Source organism: Saccostrea echinata, unplaced genomic scaffold (assembly GCF_033153115.1).
Source record: "Saccostrea echinata isolate AGI-Se365-2 ecotype Australia unplaced genomic scaffold, CSIRO_AGI_Sech_v1 ptg000034l, whole genome shotgun sequence".
Lineage (NCBI taxonomy): Eukaryota > Metazoa > Mollusca > Bivalvia > Ostreida > Ostreidae > Saccostrea > Saccostrea echinata.
The window spans coordinates 3,447,246-3,465,805 of NW_026889783.1; the positions used below are offsets into that span (position 1 = coordinate 3,447,246).

Below are 18,560 nucleotides of genomic sequence, written 5' to 3' on the forward strand. Positions count from 1 at the left end.
TTTAATTTTTATCAAATTGTAATGATATATTATTGCATGAAGAAACAGGACGGAAAATAACTTATGGTGTCTTACCAATGCAAAAAACGTTAAGTTTGAAGTTAATCCATTTATTCTTATAGTTTAGAATTAATCAAAAATAGCCTTTAAATATAGCCCTCTTTGAATATTTATCGCATGTACGTTATACCGTATATAAACTTTACCTTGAATATGTTAAATAACCAAATACGATAACAACATAGCATATCTAGCCCTGCATGTCAAACAAAAACCTTCCTGGTTTACTTAACATGGTTTATTTTTTGCAAATCAAGAAATAGGCGATGGCAGCAGAAGATAAAATTAAATGGTCTGAGGAAACATTTTCCATACAAGATGTAGCATATAACAATCTACCTACAGTTGTCAAAGTTGCCGATGGATATTACAGCGAAAATGAAGCCGAAAGCTTTTCAAATGGCGATCTTATCAAACTGGATTTTAAGAAAAGTTATTCCAAAGTACGAGGGCGGTGCGTTGGTGGTAAACCGAAAGTAGACGATCTGGGATACTTATCCCCTGACAGAGACATACTGATACCACTGGGATATAAAGGAAAAGTAAAAGTCGAGTGTGTGCAGAATACCTTTAACAGTGTTGAGGAATTAATAAAGCACTTCCCCCACTTCGTTAAAACTGGACGACCTATTACTGGGAAACGTGGGCTTTATTCCACCGAAGAGATCCGAATCGAGAAAGGAGTCACACTTCAGTTAGATAGAGTGATTCCTGAAGCTGGACTTGTGTGCAAGATTGACGAAAAAGAAGTACTTCTACCATCAAGTCAGCTTGCACGATTTTATTTAGAACCAGATGAGAAAGAGTATACTATACGCGAAGTTGTAGACAAGTTTGAATTGCCACAATACATTCGTTTCTTAGATGCAGATTTCGAAAAAATAGTGACCTCCGACTTGACAGAGGCTATTGACAATATAAACCATTTTCAAGGATACTTACAGATCATTGGTCTGATTCAACAAGAAGTGGTTGTTGGTCACCACAAGCCAACTCTAGTTGGAACTTTGAAAGAAAACGCAAATCAGAGGGCCATAGCCATTCTTCCACTTGATAGTGAGGCTGTGAGGAATATTGAGGTCTATCTTCCAGTGTATGAAGAGGACAATGATTATGAATTTTTCTTGGCCCGAAATTTTTCTAAAAATATTAATATGGATTTGGTGGATGGTGGACTTTATCTAGAATTTAGCAAGTCCCCCAAAATCCATCTGTTGAATACAGAAGACGAGGAATCCCCACCACCTAGACCACCGCCTCCTCATGGCAGTAAGTGATTAAATAAATTACAATTAATCAGGTTAATATATTTGAAATTTATAAAGAATATTACATATCAAGATATACAACACATCCTACGATATATCAACACGAGTTTCCAAAATCAGCCCACGAGCCAAATATCTAGAGTGTGCTACAAGGTAGCCTGGTCCAAAATTGAATGACATAGATTATATCCTTTTTATATGAGGGATGCATTCTGAATTATAGGACTGCATTCTGAATTATAGGGCTGCATTCTAAATTTTGTTACAAATTCATTATTTAAACAGCACAATTTACTTGTCCTATGCATATTGGCCAATTAGATAAATCATAGTTTGTCTACCGCTAAATCTCGAGATTTCTTTGATAGGAAACCTATTCCCAGCTGCTAAATAAAAGGAAATATTGGGGAAAAAATTATAACGCATATTATATTACGAATCAAACAATGAGGTAAAACAACCCCAAAACAATAGCTATGGATAATGAAGCAGGTACACAGTCAATATGACTGAGCCATTCACACACACACACACACACACACACACACACACATATATATATACATATATATATATATATATATATATATATATATATATATATATATATATATATATATATATATATATATATATATAAAATGCATGTTTATTCCTTTTTGTAGTTGTAGGTACTTATGAACATTCTTCTTAGAATATTGAGAAAAGGAAAATAATTTTACATTTGTGCTATTATCTACTTTTTTCTTCCTTGATTCTCACGTTTTTGACATGTACAAATACTCAGTCGCACACAGATCACTGAGTGTAATGCGTATTTCAAATTTAGGAACACTTACAACTCGCAATCACGATTACCCATTCATTTCACAATTAGGCTCAGGGTTTTTCCAATTCGTAATCCGCAATTGTCAACAAAAAAGATCCAAAAGAGCACAATTAAACAAGACTTTCCCCCTGTTCAGTACTATGGAAACTCTTTTTCATTCTTTATTTTTCTCCTACTTCACTGGTATACATACAGGAGGGTCAAACATAAAATAAGTTGACAATGGCTCTCTTCCTCAACTCATTTTCAGAAATTCAAGATCGACGAAACCTTTATTTAATCGATATGTGCAGTTTCATTCCATTTGATCAAAAGAAACTCACTTTAATTTAAATTTAGAATCAACAGGTTTGTCACCACGAGGAAGTCTTGATAAAGTTGTAACTTCCGAAACATAACATCATGATAGTTTCAAAATAACTCCCCCTTTTCATTTCACACACAGTCTTTTGCGCATTGCCCACTCATTAAAATGTTTCCTCCCATTTGACACTTTATTTTATCATTTGTTTGAGTAACATAAGTTAGTTCGTCAGTGTTTTAAATTTTCACGAGTTCAGCAATAGCGTTCCTTACTTTCCATCTTTTGCGAAGATTTTTACTGATAATCCGCTTCCTCTCGAGCTCCGATGCAGAGTCTCTTCCACTCAGAAACTGCCTTTGTCATTCATACAAAAATGCACGGCTAACTTTTGAAATATTCCTTCTTTATCAAGCATTTTCACAGTTTATTTTACAGTTTACCCAAGTTTGCCCAAGTGAATCCATAATTGTATTTCTACTTTTTGCTCTTTGACACCTACAACTTCATTTTCTTTTTGAATGAGCACTACCTGTCTTGACTGATTTTTTTGCTAAACAAAGTAATATATTACGTTGCAATTTGACGAGTAAAATGTAACCATACTCAGTCACAAATTTTATTTTATTATACCCTCACTTACTAAAGAAGGTTGTGGTATGTCTCGTTATCCTGGTCCGTCCTTCCGTCTGTCACACAATCTTCTTCCTCAAACTTCTCTTACATTTCAAGCAGCAGCCAGCGCTCGCTCCGTGATCGGAAGGACGTGGGTTCGAACCCCGTTATAACGAAGAGCATTGACCCGGGTTGAAAATTGAACATTGAACCAGGGTCCTTTTTCTCCGTTGAAAATTGAGACCAAAGGTCGTGGAATTTATACCCGGGGTCATTTTTCATCATCTTGGAATGTATTTTTTCGGCACTTGTGATATAAACGCGTTGAAAATTGACCCTGATGAATATTGACCCCCAACTACAGCATCTTGCCTTAATATGGAAGTTGTTATAGGTGATTTATATGCACATGTAACTACTAATCAGTTTCATAATTTGAATTTCTTCTAGCATAATAATAAGTTTGGACCGAAATCAGGACCCCCCTCTCCCTTTTTAAGGTGTATATAATGATATACAACTCATTATTAACTGCCGCATAGGGTAAAAATGCATGTTTTATTTTTTTCCAAATTTGGGACAAGAAATGGTAGATTTTTTTCTCTATCGTTTATATAGCTTTATATACACATGTAAATACGACAATAGAACAACAAAAATGTACGACAAAATACTGGCAAACCAGGTTAACGGTATTTACCTGCATACATGTATTTGATATCTTCTAAATTTTAATAAATTTTTTGCGACTGTTAAACAACAGAATTCATATCCATGCATAACTTTGATTTACCTACACATTTTAAAGACATCTGTCGCCCGCGTGGCGCAGTGGTTAGAGCGTCTGCTCTAGAGTCGCGGAGTAAGGAGTTGATCCTTACGTCAAGGGTTCGAATCCCACTGCGGGACGTGGAGACCGGTCCTTTGGATGAGACCGTATAAACCGAGGTCCTGTGTCGCAGTAGGTGCTGGCACGAAAAAAGATCCCTCACTGCTCAATGGCCCTAAATATAGGTCAAAATTTGTAGCCCTCCACCGGCAAGTGGTGGCGTCTCCATATGAGTGAAAAATTCTCGAGAGGGACGTTAAACAACATACAACCAATCAATTAAAGACATCTAACTAGCGTTCTGCTAGAAGAACTTGGATTTAATTCTTTTTTCGGAAATCCAACTTATACTCAAAGGTTTACACTCGAAGATTGGAATTCGTCAAAATCACCCTTCAGTCTTTAAATGGTCTTTACAATCCAGTCAAGGAAAGTGAATTCGATTTATCCTATCTATGCTGGATTCTTAAACCTCAGGAAATTCCTTACAAAGGTACATGCAGGTTCGAACAAATACTCTACCAATCCCTTATTTTTACTTCTCACAAAAATATTAACTGCTGTGAAGGAGAAACTTAAGACGCACTATGCTTCAACATATTCATAAAATTGTGTAAATCATATAAATTATGGATTTTAAAATTTCTGACGAACTTTTACGTTTTTAAGACATTTCAATCTCTTTTTTAAAAGTAAATGACATTAAAACGTATTATGTTACAACACTTTATATAGTCATTCCTAACGATAAATGAAAGAATAGGTGTTTTGATATCATAAAACAATTTCTTCAAGAAAAATTGAACTTGGGAATTTTCCTGTCTCGTGACCAGTCATTATACAATTGATTTGCTAAAAAAACAAGTAGTCCGAGATTGATGTTAAAAATATGCCGGAGTTCCTCTTTCACAAGATCGATGTAGTCTTTGGAGCCCCCAAGTCTGTTGGAATTTCGATCGGGCATAATTGTGCTCCTTTATTAGCAGACCTGTATGTTTTAATAATCCTATGAAGCAGGTTTTATTCAAATACTTCTACAATGAAATATGTAGAGATAACGAATAGTATTCAAGCTCAAAAGTCCATTAAACATTACAAAATAGGAGCAGAGCAAACACGGACCTCCAAAACATCAGAGGTGGGATCAGGTGCCATGGAGGAGTGAGCATACCCTGCCGACCGGTCACACCCGCCGTGTGCTCCTTGTCATGATCGGGAAATAACGCAAAAATCCATCGACAATTCAGTGTGTAAAATAAATACCAGATGCGAACAAGAAAAACCCTGAAGTGGGCTTTCACTCCCTTCTTAGATTTCAACAACGTTTTATCAATTAACAATAATCACTTTCATTCGTATGTTGACTCGATATATCCCAGTGAACTCGAAATAAAAGACACCACAGTGTCCACAACATCTGTTTCATATTTGGGTGTTTTATTGAATAAAGATAATAATGGCCAACTAACAACTAAACTGTATTGCAAACGAGATGACTTTAACTTTTCCATGAAAAGTGAAGAGTGTCAAAACGAAAAGTAATCATGTCGAAGGGTTCAATTAAACAATACAAATTGTGAGCAGAGCAGTCTTTCAAAACATCAGAGGTGGGATCAGATGCTATGGAGTAGTAAGTTTCCACGTCGAGAGGTCACACCCGCCGCGTGCCTTTTGTCATGATTGTTTAAACGGAGAAATGCGCAGTCATTGCTAAATAAATAAGGGAAGTTGACTATAGAAAAGTTAGAGTTGTCATGTTTATCATAAAATAAAGTTGATAGATTGCCATCAATGTCCTTCTATTATAAAGAGTTCAATTTGGATATATCGATTCAACATATGAATGAAATTAGAATTGTTCGTTGATAAAACGTCATCGTTATATCTAATGTCGAACTGAATGCCTCAGCAAGAGACGTCTTCTTTTCATGTAAAAGTTTTTAAATTCTGCTTTATGAGTATACAAAAAAACAGGTCTACTAATAAAGGGGTATAATTAGACCCATTGGAATTTTAACAGGTTGCTGGTTGTCAATGAGGAACTCAAACATTTTTTATTTAATATGAGCTTCAGAGTACATGTACTTGTGTGTTGAATCACAATGGTTTTTGCATTTAGTAAGTTCGTAGATGACAATGAGTAAATAGGAAAATTTGCTTGCTCCATTCTCTATTAAAAAGCAGTGTCTATGATGTCAAATAGCCTAGGTTTTTTTATTTATTACAGGGACTGGTTGTATGTGGTGAAAAATCAACTTTTCTTATTTATTTACTATTATTCCACTATCACCTGCTTATGGTGTTTATGTATCTAAACGTATTTGAAAAGCAACAGCATGCTCTGATAGGAAGGGTACTGGCAAATAAGTAGATGTTACAGGGATTTCAACAACCTCGTTTGAAAATTTAAATGGGCGTTATAATGTCATAGTTTGAAAATATAATCTGTCATTTGGTTATATTATTGCTTACATTTTTTCATACCGATTGTTAGGCCATTGTTTACAACTTGTTTAATACATTGCTTACTCCGTGAACCTGATCAATACATAGAGCTCATGGCGGGTGTAAACGATTGACAGGGAATGCTTACTCCTCTTAGGCATTTGATTCAATCTCCGGAGTTTCCAGGGGTCCGTGTTTTGTGTTCTGTTCACAAATTTGTATTGTTTTTGAGAATTTTGAGGTTATTTACTGTTTGTTATTTCCAACTTTTTCATTTTGGTTGAAAAGTTCGTATACCGGTATAGTTTGTAAAGAAAATTCAGTCGGTTGATCGAACTCGTACTTTAACTTATAAACTATAGTGGAGAAGGCTACTTCTTCCTTTTCAGTTTTTTTTTCATATCATAGAGAAAGATTACCAAATTCTAGATATATAATATTTTAATTACACCACATGCCATTGTCATTTCTGATTTCATTTCATATGTTTTGGCAGTCGTAGGACATATTTTTTTTGTATAATGAATTAATGCTTTAATGAAAAATAAATGAGAAAAGGGTTGAACTTATCGAATAACGATACAAAAAAATTAGGTGTCATGTTTTTTTAACTGAAGGGTAAATTAGGCATGGAGAGTCTTAATATATCAAGGGCTAAAGCTGCTCTGTAAAATTGAGTAGCTTTCAATTTTCGAGCTGGATAAAGTATTCACTTTGTACGAATCTGATGATATTTCACGTATTTGTTAAGTTTTGTAGATTGTCCAATCACGGGTAAGTGAAAATACGAGTATATTGCCTATGGCGATAATATGCAAAATGTTTACTAGATATAAGTGAAAAAAGTACAAAATTGTTTGCATATTAAAGCCTTCTTTTTAAAGTTAAGAAATGAAATAAAATAATGTGATTTTTGCGATAGGGCTTTAGAACGATCGAGACCTTCCTTTCTAAAGTGCAACATATTTAGTATAAAATGACCATTTTGAATTAAACATGTATCAATATTCATTAATCTAGGAATTAAAATATATTCAGTGAACAGCTCAATAGAAAGAAATAAAAAAAAATATCCGTTTTAGTTGTTTGTTTGTTTGTTTTTGGACGGGGGGGGGGGAGCAATTGAACAAAAGTTCAATGACAAGCAAAAAAACTAAAAAGGTAAAAAGAGTGACGTTCTTTAGCTTTGTTTAATATTGTACAGTATATGACCGCATGTATTAAGAAAAACAGTCACCCCGTGCCCCCCCCCACCCCACCCCTCTTCCCCACACCTGGTTCCTAGACACGGTGAAATATAAATATATACATGTGTTAAATACATGTGTAATTTTTGGATCAATATATCATTATTATAAACGTCAATTTATTTTATATGTCCTTTTAAGCTGTTGAATATTGACCCGGTTTTATGATCAAAATTCAACGATCCGGCTCAATTTACAACAGGCTAGGGTCTAAATTCAACGCTTATGGTCTCAATATTCAACGTTAAAAATGACCAACCGGGTCCGTTTTCAATCCGGGTCAAAACTCCACGTTACACCGGCCGCCACTGACCTAAGTCGATAAAACTGTTCCTTCGCCAAGTGCTCGGCACTTTGAAGTGGAAGTTGCGGGTCTTTAGGATGAGACCTTAAAAATAGAGGACCCGTGTCACGGCAGGCGTTGGAACGACAAAGATCCCTCACTGCTCAATGGCCCTGAGTGCCGAGTAAAGGTCAAAATTGAAGCCCGGCCCTTCACCTGTATATGGTGACGTCTCTATATTAGTGAAAAATTCTATGGGACATAAAACAACATACAATCAATCAATCAAACACGCAGCAGCCAACTCCTCTTTTGAAATATGATTGGAGGATGCCTCGAACATTAAGATTTTGAAATTTTCATGTTAACCCTGGAGCTAAATTGAAGTAAAAATTGACATTTTCTACAAAAACTTGGTTTCCTGAACTCCTTTTACATTTTTTGCAGAAGTCCATTCAGATTTTGGAATATGATTAGGAGTGCCCTGCAGATGTGCAATAAAGCTTTGGAATTTCGATTTTCACCCTATGGGAATTTGGGGATTTTATAAAAAGGCGTTTATCTAGAAAAACCGGTTCCATGAACTCCTCATATATTTAACATAATAGACATTTCATCTTTTGCAAGATAATTGGGAGTATCCTGTAGATGTGCAATAAAGTTTTGGAATTTAGATTTTCACTATGGGGGCGAAATGGAGGTAGGAAAACTTTTTTTTTCATTTGATAAAAACATGTTTCTATGAACTCCCCTCACATTATTTGCAATCACCATTATATCTTTTGCAAAATGATTGGTAGTGTTCTATAGATGTGCAATAAGGTTTTGGAATTTTCATTTTTAAGTTGGAGGCCAAATGGGGTCGAAAAACGGTGTTTTTCATTTAATATAAACCTTGTTCCCTGAACTTCTCTTACATTTCATGCAGTAGCCATTTCATTTTTTGCAAGATGATTGGGTGTGTGTCCTGGAGATGTGCAATAAGGTTTTTGAATTTTCATATTCACCCTTAGGGCCAAATTGAGGTAAAAAATCAACGTTTCAAGTTCTAATTTGGGCCGATTTGTTTTCCTCTACGGAAAAACATTTTACTGAAACTCCCTCTTCTGAAATCAGACCTTACTTCATCAAAATCTTTAATTTCAGACCGGTAATGAATTTATTTGAAATACTAACATAAGAGGCCCATGGTCATATGCCCACTTGTCTTTTTTATGCTCAATTTGATAAATGTATACATATTTCATGTTAGTTATAGAATAAATTTTGTGGCTTCCTGACTACCAGGGTACAAGGAAGCTAGAGTTCTTTTAGAGCAAACACAAGAGCGGGTATCACTGTTTTATGACAGCATCTAGTTTCGTTTTAACGCCATTTTACAGAGAAAAGACAATATAAACATGTATTGTTAAGTAAATTATTTAATTTTGACATGAGAGTTCTCGGACCCAATTTTGGCAGTTTTAACTCTAAATAATTTTAACATTGAAAAAAAAATATTTGATTTTTTTTCTTCAAATTATTCAGATCTATTGTTACAAAATGTTTACAAACAGTTTATAATATGAAGTTATGACAAAAGTTCTATGCATTTTTTAATGACCCTTTTTTCTTAAATATACCTTTTTTAAGAAGGAGATATTGGGCACAAATTATTAAAAGAGGGCAAACTTAAAAGGAGATGCAGGGTATTCCCCCTACACCCCCACTAATTACATTCCAACTGACAAAGAGGGTTTTACAATTCTATTAGTATTGCTGTTTGGAAGATAATAATCATTTCATTTGATTAAAAAAAACAGTTGCAGCATTCGAGTGTCCAGAATTAATTAAAACTGGAAGCGAAGCTAACAACCGGGGGGGGGGGGGGGTCCATCTCATGACTTGAATTGAAAGACGGTGAATAGTTGTTCTGAATTTTTGAAATTTACAAGTTAAAGCATTACTTTATTTCAATCATTTTTTTATAAGTTTATAGTGAAATATGGAGATAATGCACAGCACTCAAGCTCAAAGTCCATGCAAACAATACAAATCGGGAGCAGAGCAAACACGGACCTCCAAAAACCTCAGAGGTGGGATCAGGTGCCATGGAGAAGTGAGCTGCCACATTCGCCTTGCGCTCCCTTTCACGATCGGAAAAAAAAACCCCGGAAAAAATCCGTAGATAATTCAGTGTCTAAATAATGGCCTAAAAATTAGTATGAAAAACGTCAGTCAGCATATGACTTATAGATAAGGCTATTCGGTCAAATAATTGTTATAGCTATACCACTTGTGAATATGCTTATTTTTGAGATTTTGTGTAATTATGGCAACTAACGGCCAGTCCAAATTTGCTTGTTCCAGACATTCGACAACCTCATGTATAAAAGATTTCATGTATAAAAATTCCCGATTTCAGATACGTATTTACTGTACGTATATAAATTTCTCCGCTCATGTAGCGATGATTAAGATACATATAAGCAATACTACTGCCAAAATAAGAAAGACAATATAATTTTGTCATACAAATCTATCCCACCTTCAAAGGATAAAGATATTTTAATTTTCTTAATAACAATAAATATTGCATTTTGAGCTATTTCATATAAATTTTACTTTGCTCTACATAAAAATTCTGATAGAGAAAAAAACCCTAAGCTATAAAATTCTTCACATTTTATTAATATCTCAGTTGTTCTTGAACAGAAGCTGAAAGAAAAACAGTTGTCGAATACGCTTAAAATTATACAAAGTTGTCATTTGCAAAATTCATTGGATAAAGTAAAGGAAATAAGGTTTGTTTTCGTAGAATACGTCTCTCTATGAGAGGTAATAAGAAGATAATTACAATTTAGAATAGATATACTCACAACAACTAAAACACAACACTATCACAACCACCCTCTGCTTAGAGTAACATTTTCCCGGACATAGTTATTAACAATCATGTAAATGATTTGTTTGTTTGTTTTTTCTTTTGTTAAATTATAAACATCTAGTCGTCTGAATAAAACATTATTGTTTATCTGTTTAATGCAGCAAGTAATAAGTTCAATGGAGGCTTACAATTTCTTACTTTTTTTATTTCCTTGTTGTTAAAATCTAAAGTGGAATGCTCGGAAAATTTGCACAATATTTACGATGTGACACAAGCATAGAATATTCAAAATACGAGTAAACAGCTACAGCCACGAACCATAAATTATCGTATAAGACAATGGTAATAAGCAGTTTGCCAGTGCATTTTCTCTGAAAATGTAAATGACTGCAATTCTGGGGAGGAGGATACTCCATGTAATTCGGAGTTAAATACCTTGTGTTATTATTATACTGTGGGTTTGAAAAATTATTAGAGAAACAAGTGCATGTGTATTGTATGTATTTAAGATAATAACCTTTGAATTAGGCATTTGTATTTTTATTTATTTGAAGGATCTTAAAAAAAAACAACTATCAACATCTAGTACTGGCAATAAATGGGAAAGTAGATCTCAACACTTTTCTTAATCTTCAGAGCTATGTCTAGATGCAATCAACGTCAAAAATGTCAAATTATTACGTCATCATTCATGTACGTAAGGATGACTGAAAAGAAAGAATTATTTGGAGATAACGAATAGTATTCAAGCTCAAAAGTTCATTCAAACGATACAAATCAGGAACAGAAGAAACACTGACCTCTAAAACATCAGAGGTGGGATCAGGTGCCATAGAGGAGTGAGCATCCCTTGCCAACCTGTCACTCCCGTCGTGTGCTCCTTGTCATGATCGGGAAAAACAGAAAAATCCGTAGACGATTCAGTGTGTAAATAATGGCCTAACAATTAGTGACTTAATGATAGATTGTATTTGCTGACAAGGTCATTGGATCGACCATAGAACTTGCGAAATGATGACTTTAAACGAGTCTGTTGATATTGTTGTTTCATCAGCTTGTTCGTAAATAGCTTGCCTCGTTTTAGAAATTGTTCGTACGAATATCATACTCTTGCAAATCGAATCACATGGGATACATACACCTCATATGCAGGTTTTAAGGGTATATTGCTACACAAGTAAAGGGAAGTTAACGATTGAAAAGTTGAAGTCATGAAATAACACATGTTAAATGTGAGTTTGAGATATTCTACAACAAAATAATTGGTCTCCGTCGTGCCGCAGTACAAGTGGTTAGAGCGTTTGCTCTAGAGTCGCGGAGTAAGGGGCTGATCCTTACATCGCGGGTTCGAATCCACAGCGGGACGTGGAGACCTGTCCTCCTGATGAGACCGTATAAACCGAGGTCCAGTGTCACAGTAGGTGTTATATAATGCGGTCATTGTATCGACCAAAGATTCATAGAATTTACGAAATGTTGACTTAACACGAGAATGTTGATACTCTCGAAACTGTAATTTATTTGTCAGTAGCCTCTCTCGGTTTAGAAACTGATTATGCTCTTGCGTATCAAATCAACTGGGGAGAACAAAATCACCATATGCAGGTGATAATGGTTTGTTGCTATATAATAAGGGAATGTGACGATAGAAAAGTTGAAGTCATTACGTATATCATAAACTTTAGAAGGTAGTTTCCAATTAGTGTATTTCTCATATATGACAGGCTATATAAGAAAGAATGCCTTCAATAAATATTTTGTAAAGGATTCTTACAGCTCTTGAATCACACAGAGAGAGTGGGGGAAAGGAAACAACTACTTTCGACAAACCCTATCTTGCAATACAAAAAGATTTCGTGCATGAGTATTGGTAAAATGTCTTCTCTATGCGCTCAATTCATTTCGATGAAATGTATCAATGATTTAAACAAAATGTTCCTGTGTGTTACACGGTTTTGCTAACTTGAGGTAATATCTCAACCAGAACATAGAACGCAGTTTAAACCGGTTTTCTAGAATAGTCAGTCCTACATGATGTCCTCATCTGCGTGATCTGATTCTATGCACATACTCGTAAATAAGTTATAAATAGACCACTTTCAAAGAGGAATTTATATTGAAAAAAACTAAAAGCTTTCATGATTTGAAAAAAAAAGTATTTCCTTTTTTTCTGAATTTGTTTTGTAAAATATAGCTTGATTTGGAATCATGTGAAAAACTATATTTTCGAGGACTTTTGAAATGTATTGATCCCATGATCATATCTGAAGCAATACAGATGGAGTAACAATACGAATTTCGGAAAAAGAAACTCTTTACATAAACCAGATGCATGGAAAATCATGCATAGCGTTTTTGTTGTTGTTAATTTATATCGATCATTTTTCGTCAGCTTAATAATAGAATTCTTTTCATTGTGTTCATAAAATATGCTCGCCCATTCCATTGCCTGTTACTTCCATCTTCACGTAGAATGTATATATATATATATATATATATATATATATATATATATATATATATATATATATATATATATATATATATATATATATATATATATATAGAAAGCACAAAGAAATTCACTTTTATATGGATACCCACTTCCGCCTCAGCCCGGGGTTGAACTCTCGACCTACGGAATCTGTCTCCTAGCAGTACAGGAACAGCACGCTAGACCGCTCGGCTGTCTAGGCAAGACTATAAACTTGCTTTCGATGCCGATGGAATTCTCGCGGCGCTGCTCTACACTACACGATCATAGAGAATGGAAGTGAGATACAGTTATTTGAACATTAGTTTTATTAGAGGATCGTTACCAATACACGTTGTGATGAAATTAATTTTTTATTTATAAAGCACATTCTAAACTAACATTAATCTCAGCGAGATCCGTAGAGAATAAAAATTTTGGTCTGGTATTTCTACGGATCTCAGACCAGTATCACATAATCTCATTCGGGGTTTCGTGCCCGGACTTCGACCGCTTGTTTCGATAAAACGGGCTGAAATGAATTAGCTGTCCGCTTAAACTTTTTTCTTTGGACATCTTTTTAATTCCCTATCACCATAAAACTTTCGTTTCTTACCTCTGAAAGGTTCAAATCCATCAAAATATAAAGTTGTTGATTTTTCATAGCAATAAGCTATTCGTTTAAACCTCCGATGCTGAAGAGTTCCAGCAATAGTCTGCTTCAAATACTTCGAACTACTAATTTTTCCTATAGAAATGAACCATTGTACGAAGTATTTGAAGCAGACTATTGCTGGAACTCTTCAGCATCGGAGGTTTAAACGAATAGCTTATTGCTATGAAAAATCAACAACTTTGTATTTTGATGGATTTGAACCTTTCAGAGGTAAGAAACGAAAGTTTTATGGTGATAGGGAATTAAAAAGATGTCCAAAGAAAAAAGTTTAAGCGGACAGCTAATTCATTTCAGCCCGTATTAATCGAAACAAGCGGTCGAAGTCCGGGCACGAAACCCCGAATGAGATTATGTGATACTGGTCTGAGATCCGTAGAAATACCAGACCAAAATTTTTATTCTCTACGGATCTCGCTGAGATTAAACTAACATAACTGCCCCAAGTGAAGAAATATTAATACAGAAAGCACAAAGAAATTCACTTTTATATGGATACCCACTTCCGCCTCAGCCCGGGGTTGAACTCTCGACCTACGGAATCTGTCTCCTAGAAGTACATAAAAACTTGCTTTCGATGCCGATGGAATTCTCGCGGCGCTGCTCAACACTGCACGGCCATTGAGAATGGAAGTGATATATATATATATATATATATATATATATATATATATATATATATATATATATATATATATATATATATATATATATATATATATATATATATATATATATATATAAAATTTACAAAGTGACTTTTTAGGAAGAAAGTAGATTTACTTAACTTTCATGAGGAATGATCTTTGAATCATATGCAATATTAGTTCTTCATTCTAAATATTTTCTAAGAAAAAAATATGAATAGTGTCTTTTTTTTTATCTTTTAATTTATTATTATTATTCAGCTTTAGCCAAAAGCTTGAACATTTTATTCCCTGTATAACTAATATTCTGTTTGATTAAGAAAGTATGGAAAGCACAATTATTCATGTACTCTAAACTTCCGCTCCATCGTTTTCGGAGAGGTTGGCGCCAAATGAACCAATTTTGATTTTTTTTAAATTTTATGATAGGGTTGAATTACTCCTTATGAAATCAGAACTCATCATTCAATACATTTTTCACTTTTGAAAGGGTGGCGTTTTAAATCCATCAAAACGTATTGTAATTTTAATAATAAATAGTTGAATTACAGAATTAATAATCCATTATCCCTCTGGCGTCTCCATATTTCAGCTAGAACCGTATCAGAATTCACTAAATATAATCATTTGTTTGGGAATTTGCAAATTCTACGGTCGTTTTTATGACTTTGTTTGTAAATTCAACCTACTAAGTATCGTTGAGTCATATTTTGTCTGACATGTTTCATACCATTTGCAAGGTCTTTGTTGAATACAGAGTACTCCGTATACTAGTACCTGATCAATTCATCAGGTTCACGGCGGGGTTGACCGGTTAACAGAGGAAAATTACTTCTTCTAGGCACGTGATCCCACCTCTGGTGTTTCCAAGGTCAGTGTTTTTGCCCTTTTTAACGATCCGTCTAGCTGTCTACTGGATGTATGAGATTGATCACTGGTCTTTATCTCCACCTGTTACATTTACATTTTTGAAGTGATATTTTTTTTGTAATATAATTCACCTTCCCTCGCAAACTGAAAATTCAGACACTCTTTAAATTGAAATCTCAAAGCTGGCAATGACAAAAATATTCATACGTACATGAAATATTATTTGGTCATTAATTCATGAATTTGTTTTAAAATGCGTTAAAATTCTAAAAGTAATAAAACTTATAAACGTCATCCAAATAAAAAAAAAAATAACAAAAAATAAACAGAAAGCAAATACAAAAACGAAACAATAAAAAAGAAAAAGAAAAAAGAAGAAGAAAGAACTCCTTTCTAACAATTCTCTTCTTGTATTTTTAGAGGAACCTTTCTACATTATTCATCGATGTATAAATGGCTTATCATTGAAAAAATTGTAAATAAACTTTAAATTCTTTTCCTATCAGAAACAGAAAGTACTTTTTGACTTTTCAGGTCCTGAAACTTTGATAAAATCATCAAACGTAAGTGAAATGAAAATTAATCACAACATGAAATATAAACTAGTTTTAATTGTAACGGGGGACCGTTTCAGATGTTCCCCAAACGCTCACCAACTCCCTTAAAAAGTCTTATTCCTTGTGAGCTTCATTATATAAGGCAGTGAAGTATAGTGGTCTTTTTACGCAAAACAGCACGCGCACGTGCATGGATGTGCATGACGACCATGTCAACTTGTTTGCACTTTAAATACATTTTTATATTCTGAGTATCAAAGCATTTCATGAAAGAATTTTGACTTGTCTTCACTTATAATATATCTTAATATTTTGAGTTTTAAAGCCATTTATCAAAAACTATAAAAGTTACGACTGTTTCAATTAGATCAAGTCATTTATATTATGTCATTTTACGTATTGCACTCATGCATGTATGTGCATAACGATCATGTCATCTTGTCTACACTTTTCATATAACTATATATTATGAGTATTTAAGCATTTCATCAAAATCTATAAAAGTTACGAGTATATCATTTATTTTAATTATTCATTTCACTTATTGCAGGCGCGCGCACGTGCATGCATGTGCTTGATTACTATATCATCTTGTCTTCACTTTTAATATGTCTTTATATTCTGAGTACTGTAGATTCCTAAATATAAGCGAGGAATTAATTATCGCGTAATTACGCGAGAAGAACCACTCGCGAAATAAAATAGCTCGCTTTAATTTTTGTGGTACTGAAATCCATATAAAATATCTTAATCAAGCGTCCACTCGCGAATTATACTTCTCGCGATTTGTCATCTAAGGGCCATTTCGCGATATTAAGTACTCGCGTAAAATAAGGAATCTACAAAGCATTTTATCAATAGTATAAAAGTATATCAAGTATATTAATTATTTTACGCATTGCACGCGCGCGCACGTGCATGCATGTGCATGATGACCATTTTGTATTGTCTACACTTATATATCTTAATTTTTTGAGTATCAAAGCATTTTATCAAAAAATGTAAAGTTACAACTAAATCAAATATATTAATCATTTTAATCATTAAGCATAGCACGCCCGTGCACGCGCATGCATGTTGACCATGTCGTCTTGTCTACACTTTTAATATATCAGTATGTTCTGAGTATCAAAGCATTTCATCAAATAATATGAAAGTTAGGGTATATCAAGTTTATTGGTCATTTTACGCATTGCACGCGCACGCACATGCATGCATGTGCGCGCAAAATGACATTGGTTCCGTAACATAACATACCTATTAACCCTTAAAAGGTTTCACATCAATCGGATGTGTAGTTTACGAGATCACTCACGGACAAAAAAAAGTACCCAAGAAGAAGAAAAATAATAGCATTATTGGTCAAACAATAGCATTATGTCTCCCCGACTTCGTTCGGGGTGACATAATAAAAAACAGAGTAAAAACAATATGTTCCCCAACTTCATTTGGGGAACATAATAACCAACACGTGATTTGCATACAAAGCGGGTTATTTTCAGTGATATAGAGATTCTTCCTCGAAATCATTCTGTCCCGGATGTTTGTATCTATATAAACAATTTATTATGGTTAAAAACAATCAAAACAAAATGGCAATTTGTTTTGATGATGGTGTAGAATGGTCAAGTGAGGCTTTTCCTATCTTGACTATTGTGAATGACAAATTACCAACGATTGTAAAGGTCGCTGAAGGATATTACTGTGAGAACGAAGCCGAGAGTTTTTCAAACGGAGATCTCATAAAATTAGATTTCAAGAGACACTATACAAAAGTCAAAGCACGTCCAATCGGCACACATTTTCTGGAAGGAGATGACTCAAACATTGGTTCAGAAATTCTTATTCCTTTGGGATATTGTGGTAAGCTCCACGTGTATTGCCTCAAAGACACTTTTCACAGCATGAAAGAACTTGTGAATTATTCCCCAAGGTTTATAAGGGTAGGTGCGGCTTTTAACGCTCACAAAGGAAAGCGCTGGACGATACCCATCAGAATACATACCGGAGATGAGCTGGAACTTGACAGAGAGATTCCTGACATGGGTGTTGTATGCAGAATTAATCAAACAAAAATATTGGTATCTTATGATGCAGAAATTCTTTGTTATCTTATACCAGACAAAACACCATACACAATACGTGAAGTTGTAGAAACTTTCAAAATGCCTCAGTATGTACGCTTTATAGAATCAGAACTGGAAAGATTCATGACCGAAAATCTGAACGAGGCCATTGATAATATTACTCATTTCGATGGTTACTTCATGATAACGGGTATATTAAGACAGGAAGTGGTCGTTGGTCATCACAAACCGACAGGAGTGTTGCCATCTAAATGCGGAGTTTGGCCTCAAAGATCTATAGCCATTCTACCGCTAGATAGTGAGGTTGTGCAAAACCTTGAAGTTTATACTCCAATATATGATGATTTCGTGGATTATGAACTTATGACAATTCGAAATTTTTCAACCAATGTAAACATGGACGTTGTTGAAGGGAGTCTTTACTTAGAATTTCAAAAGAAACCCTTGGTTCACTTAATTCCTTCAAATGACCCCCCACCACCTCGACCCCCTCCTCCAAGTAAGTGAGAA

At 34.4% G+C, this 18,560-nt stretch overlaps 1 protein-coding gene across 3 annotated transcripts in view; it reads left to right on the forward strand.

Annotated features, from left to right (window-relative positions):
• The first annotated feature begins 263 nt into the window (after positions 1 to 263).
• Positions 264 to 18,560, forward strand: part of LOC133199561 (uncharacterized) — a 32,392-nt gene continuing 14,095 nt past the window's right edge. For all 3 annotated transcript variants that reach the window (XM_061335376.1, XM_061335377.1, XM_061335378.1), the window contains exon 1: positions 264 to 1,329. In XM_061335376.1, the coding sequence (XP_061191360.1) occupies positions 327 to 1,329 (1,003 nt within the window). In that variant the 5' untranslated portion in view covers positions 264 to 326. The remainder of the gene's footprint in view (positions 1,330 to 18,560) is intronic.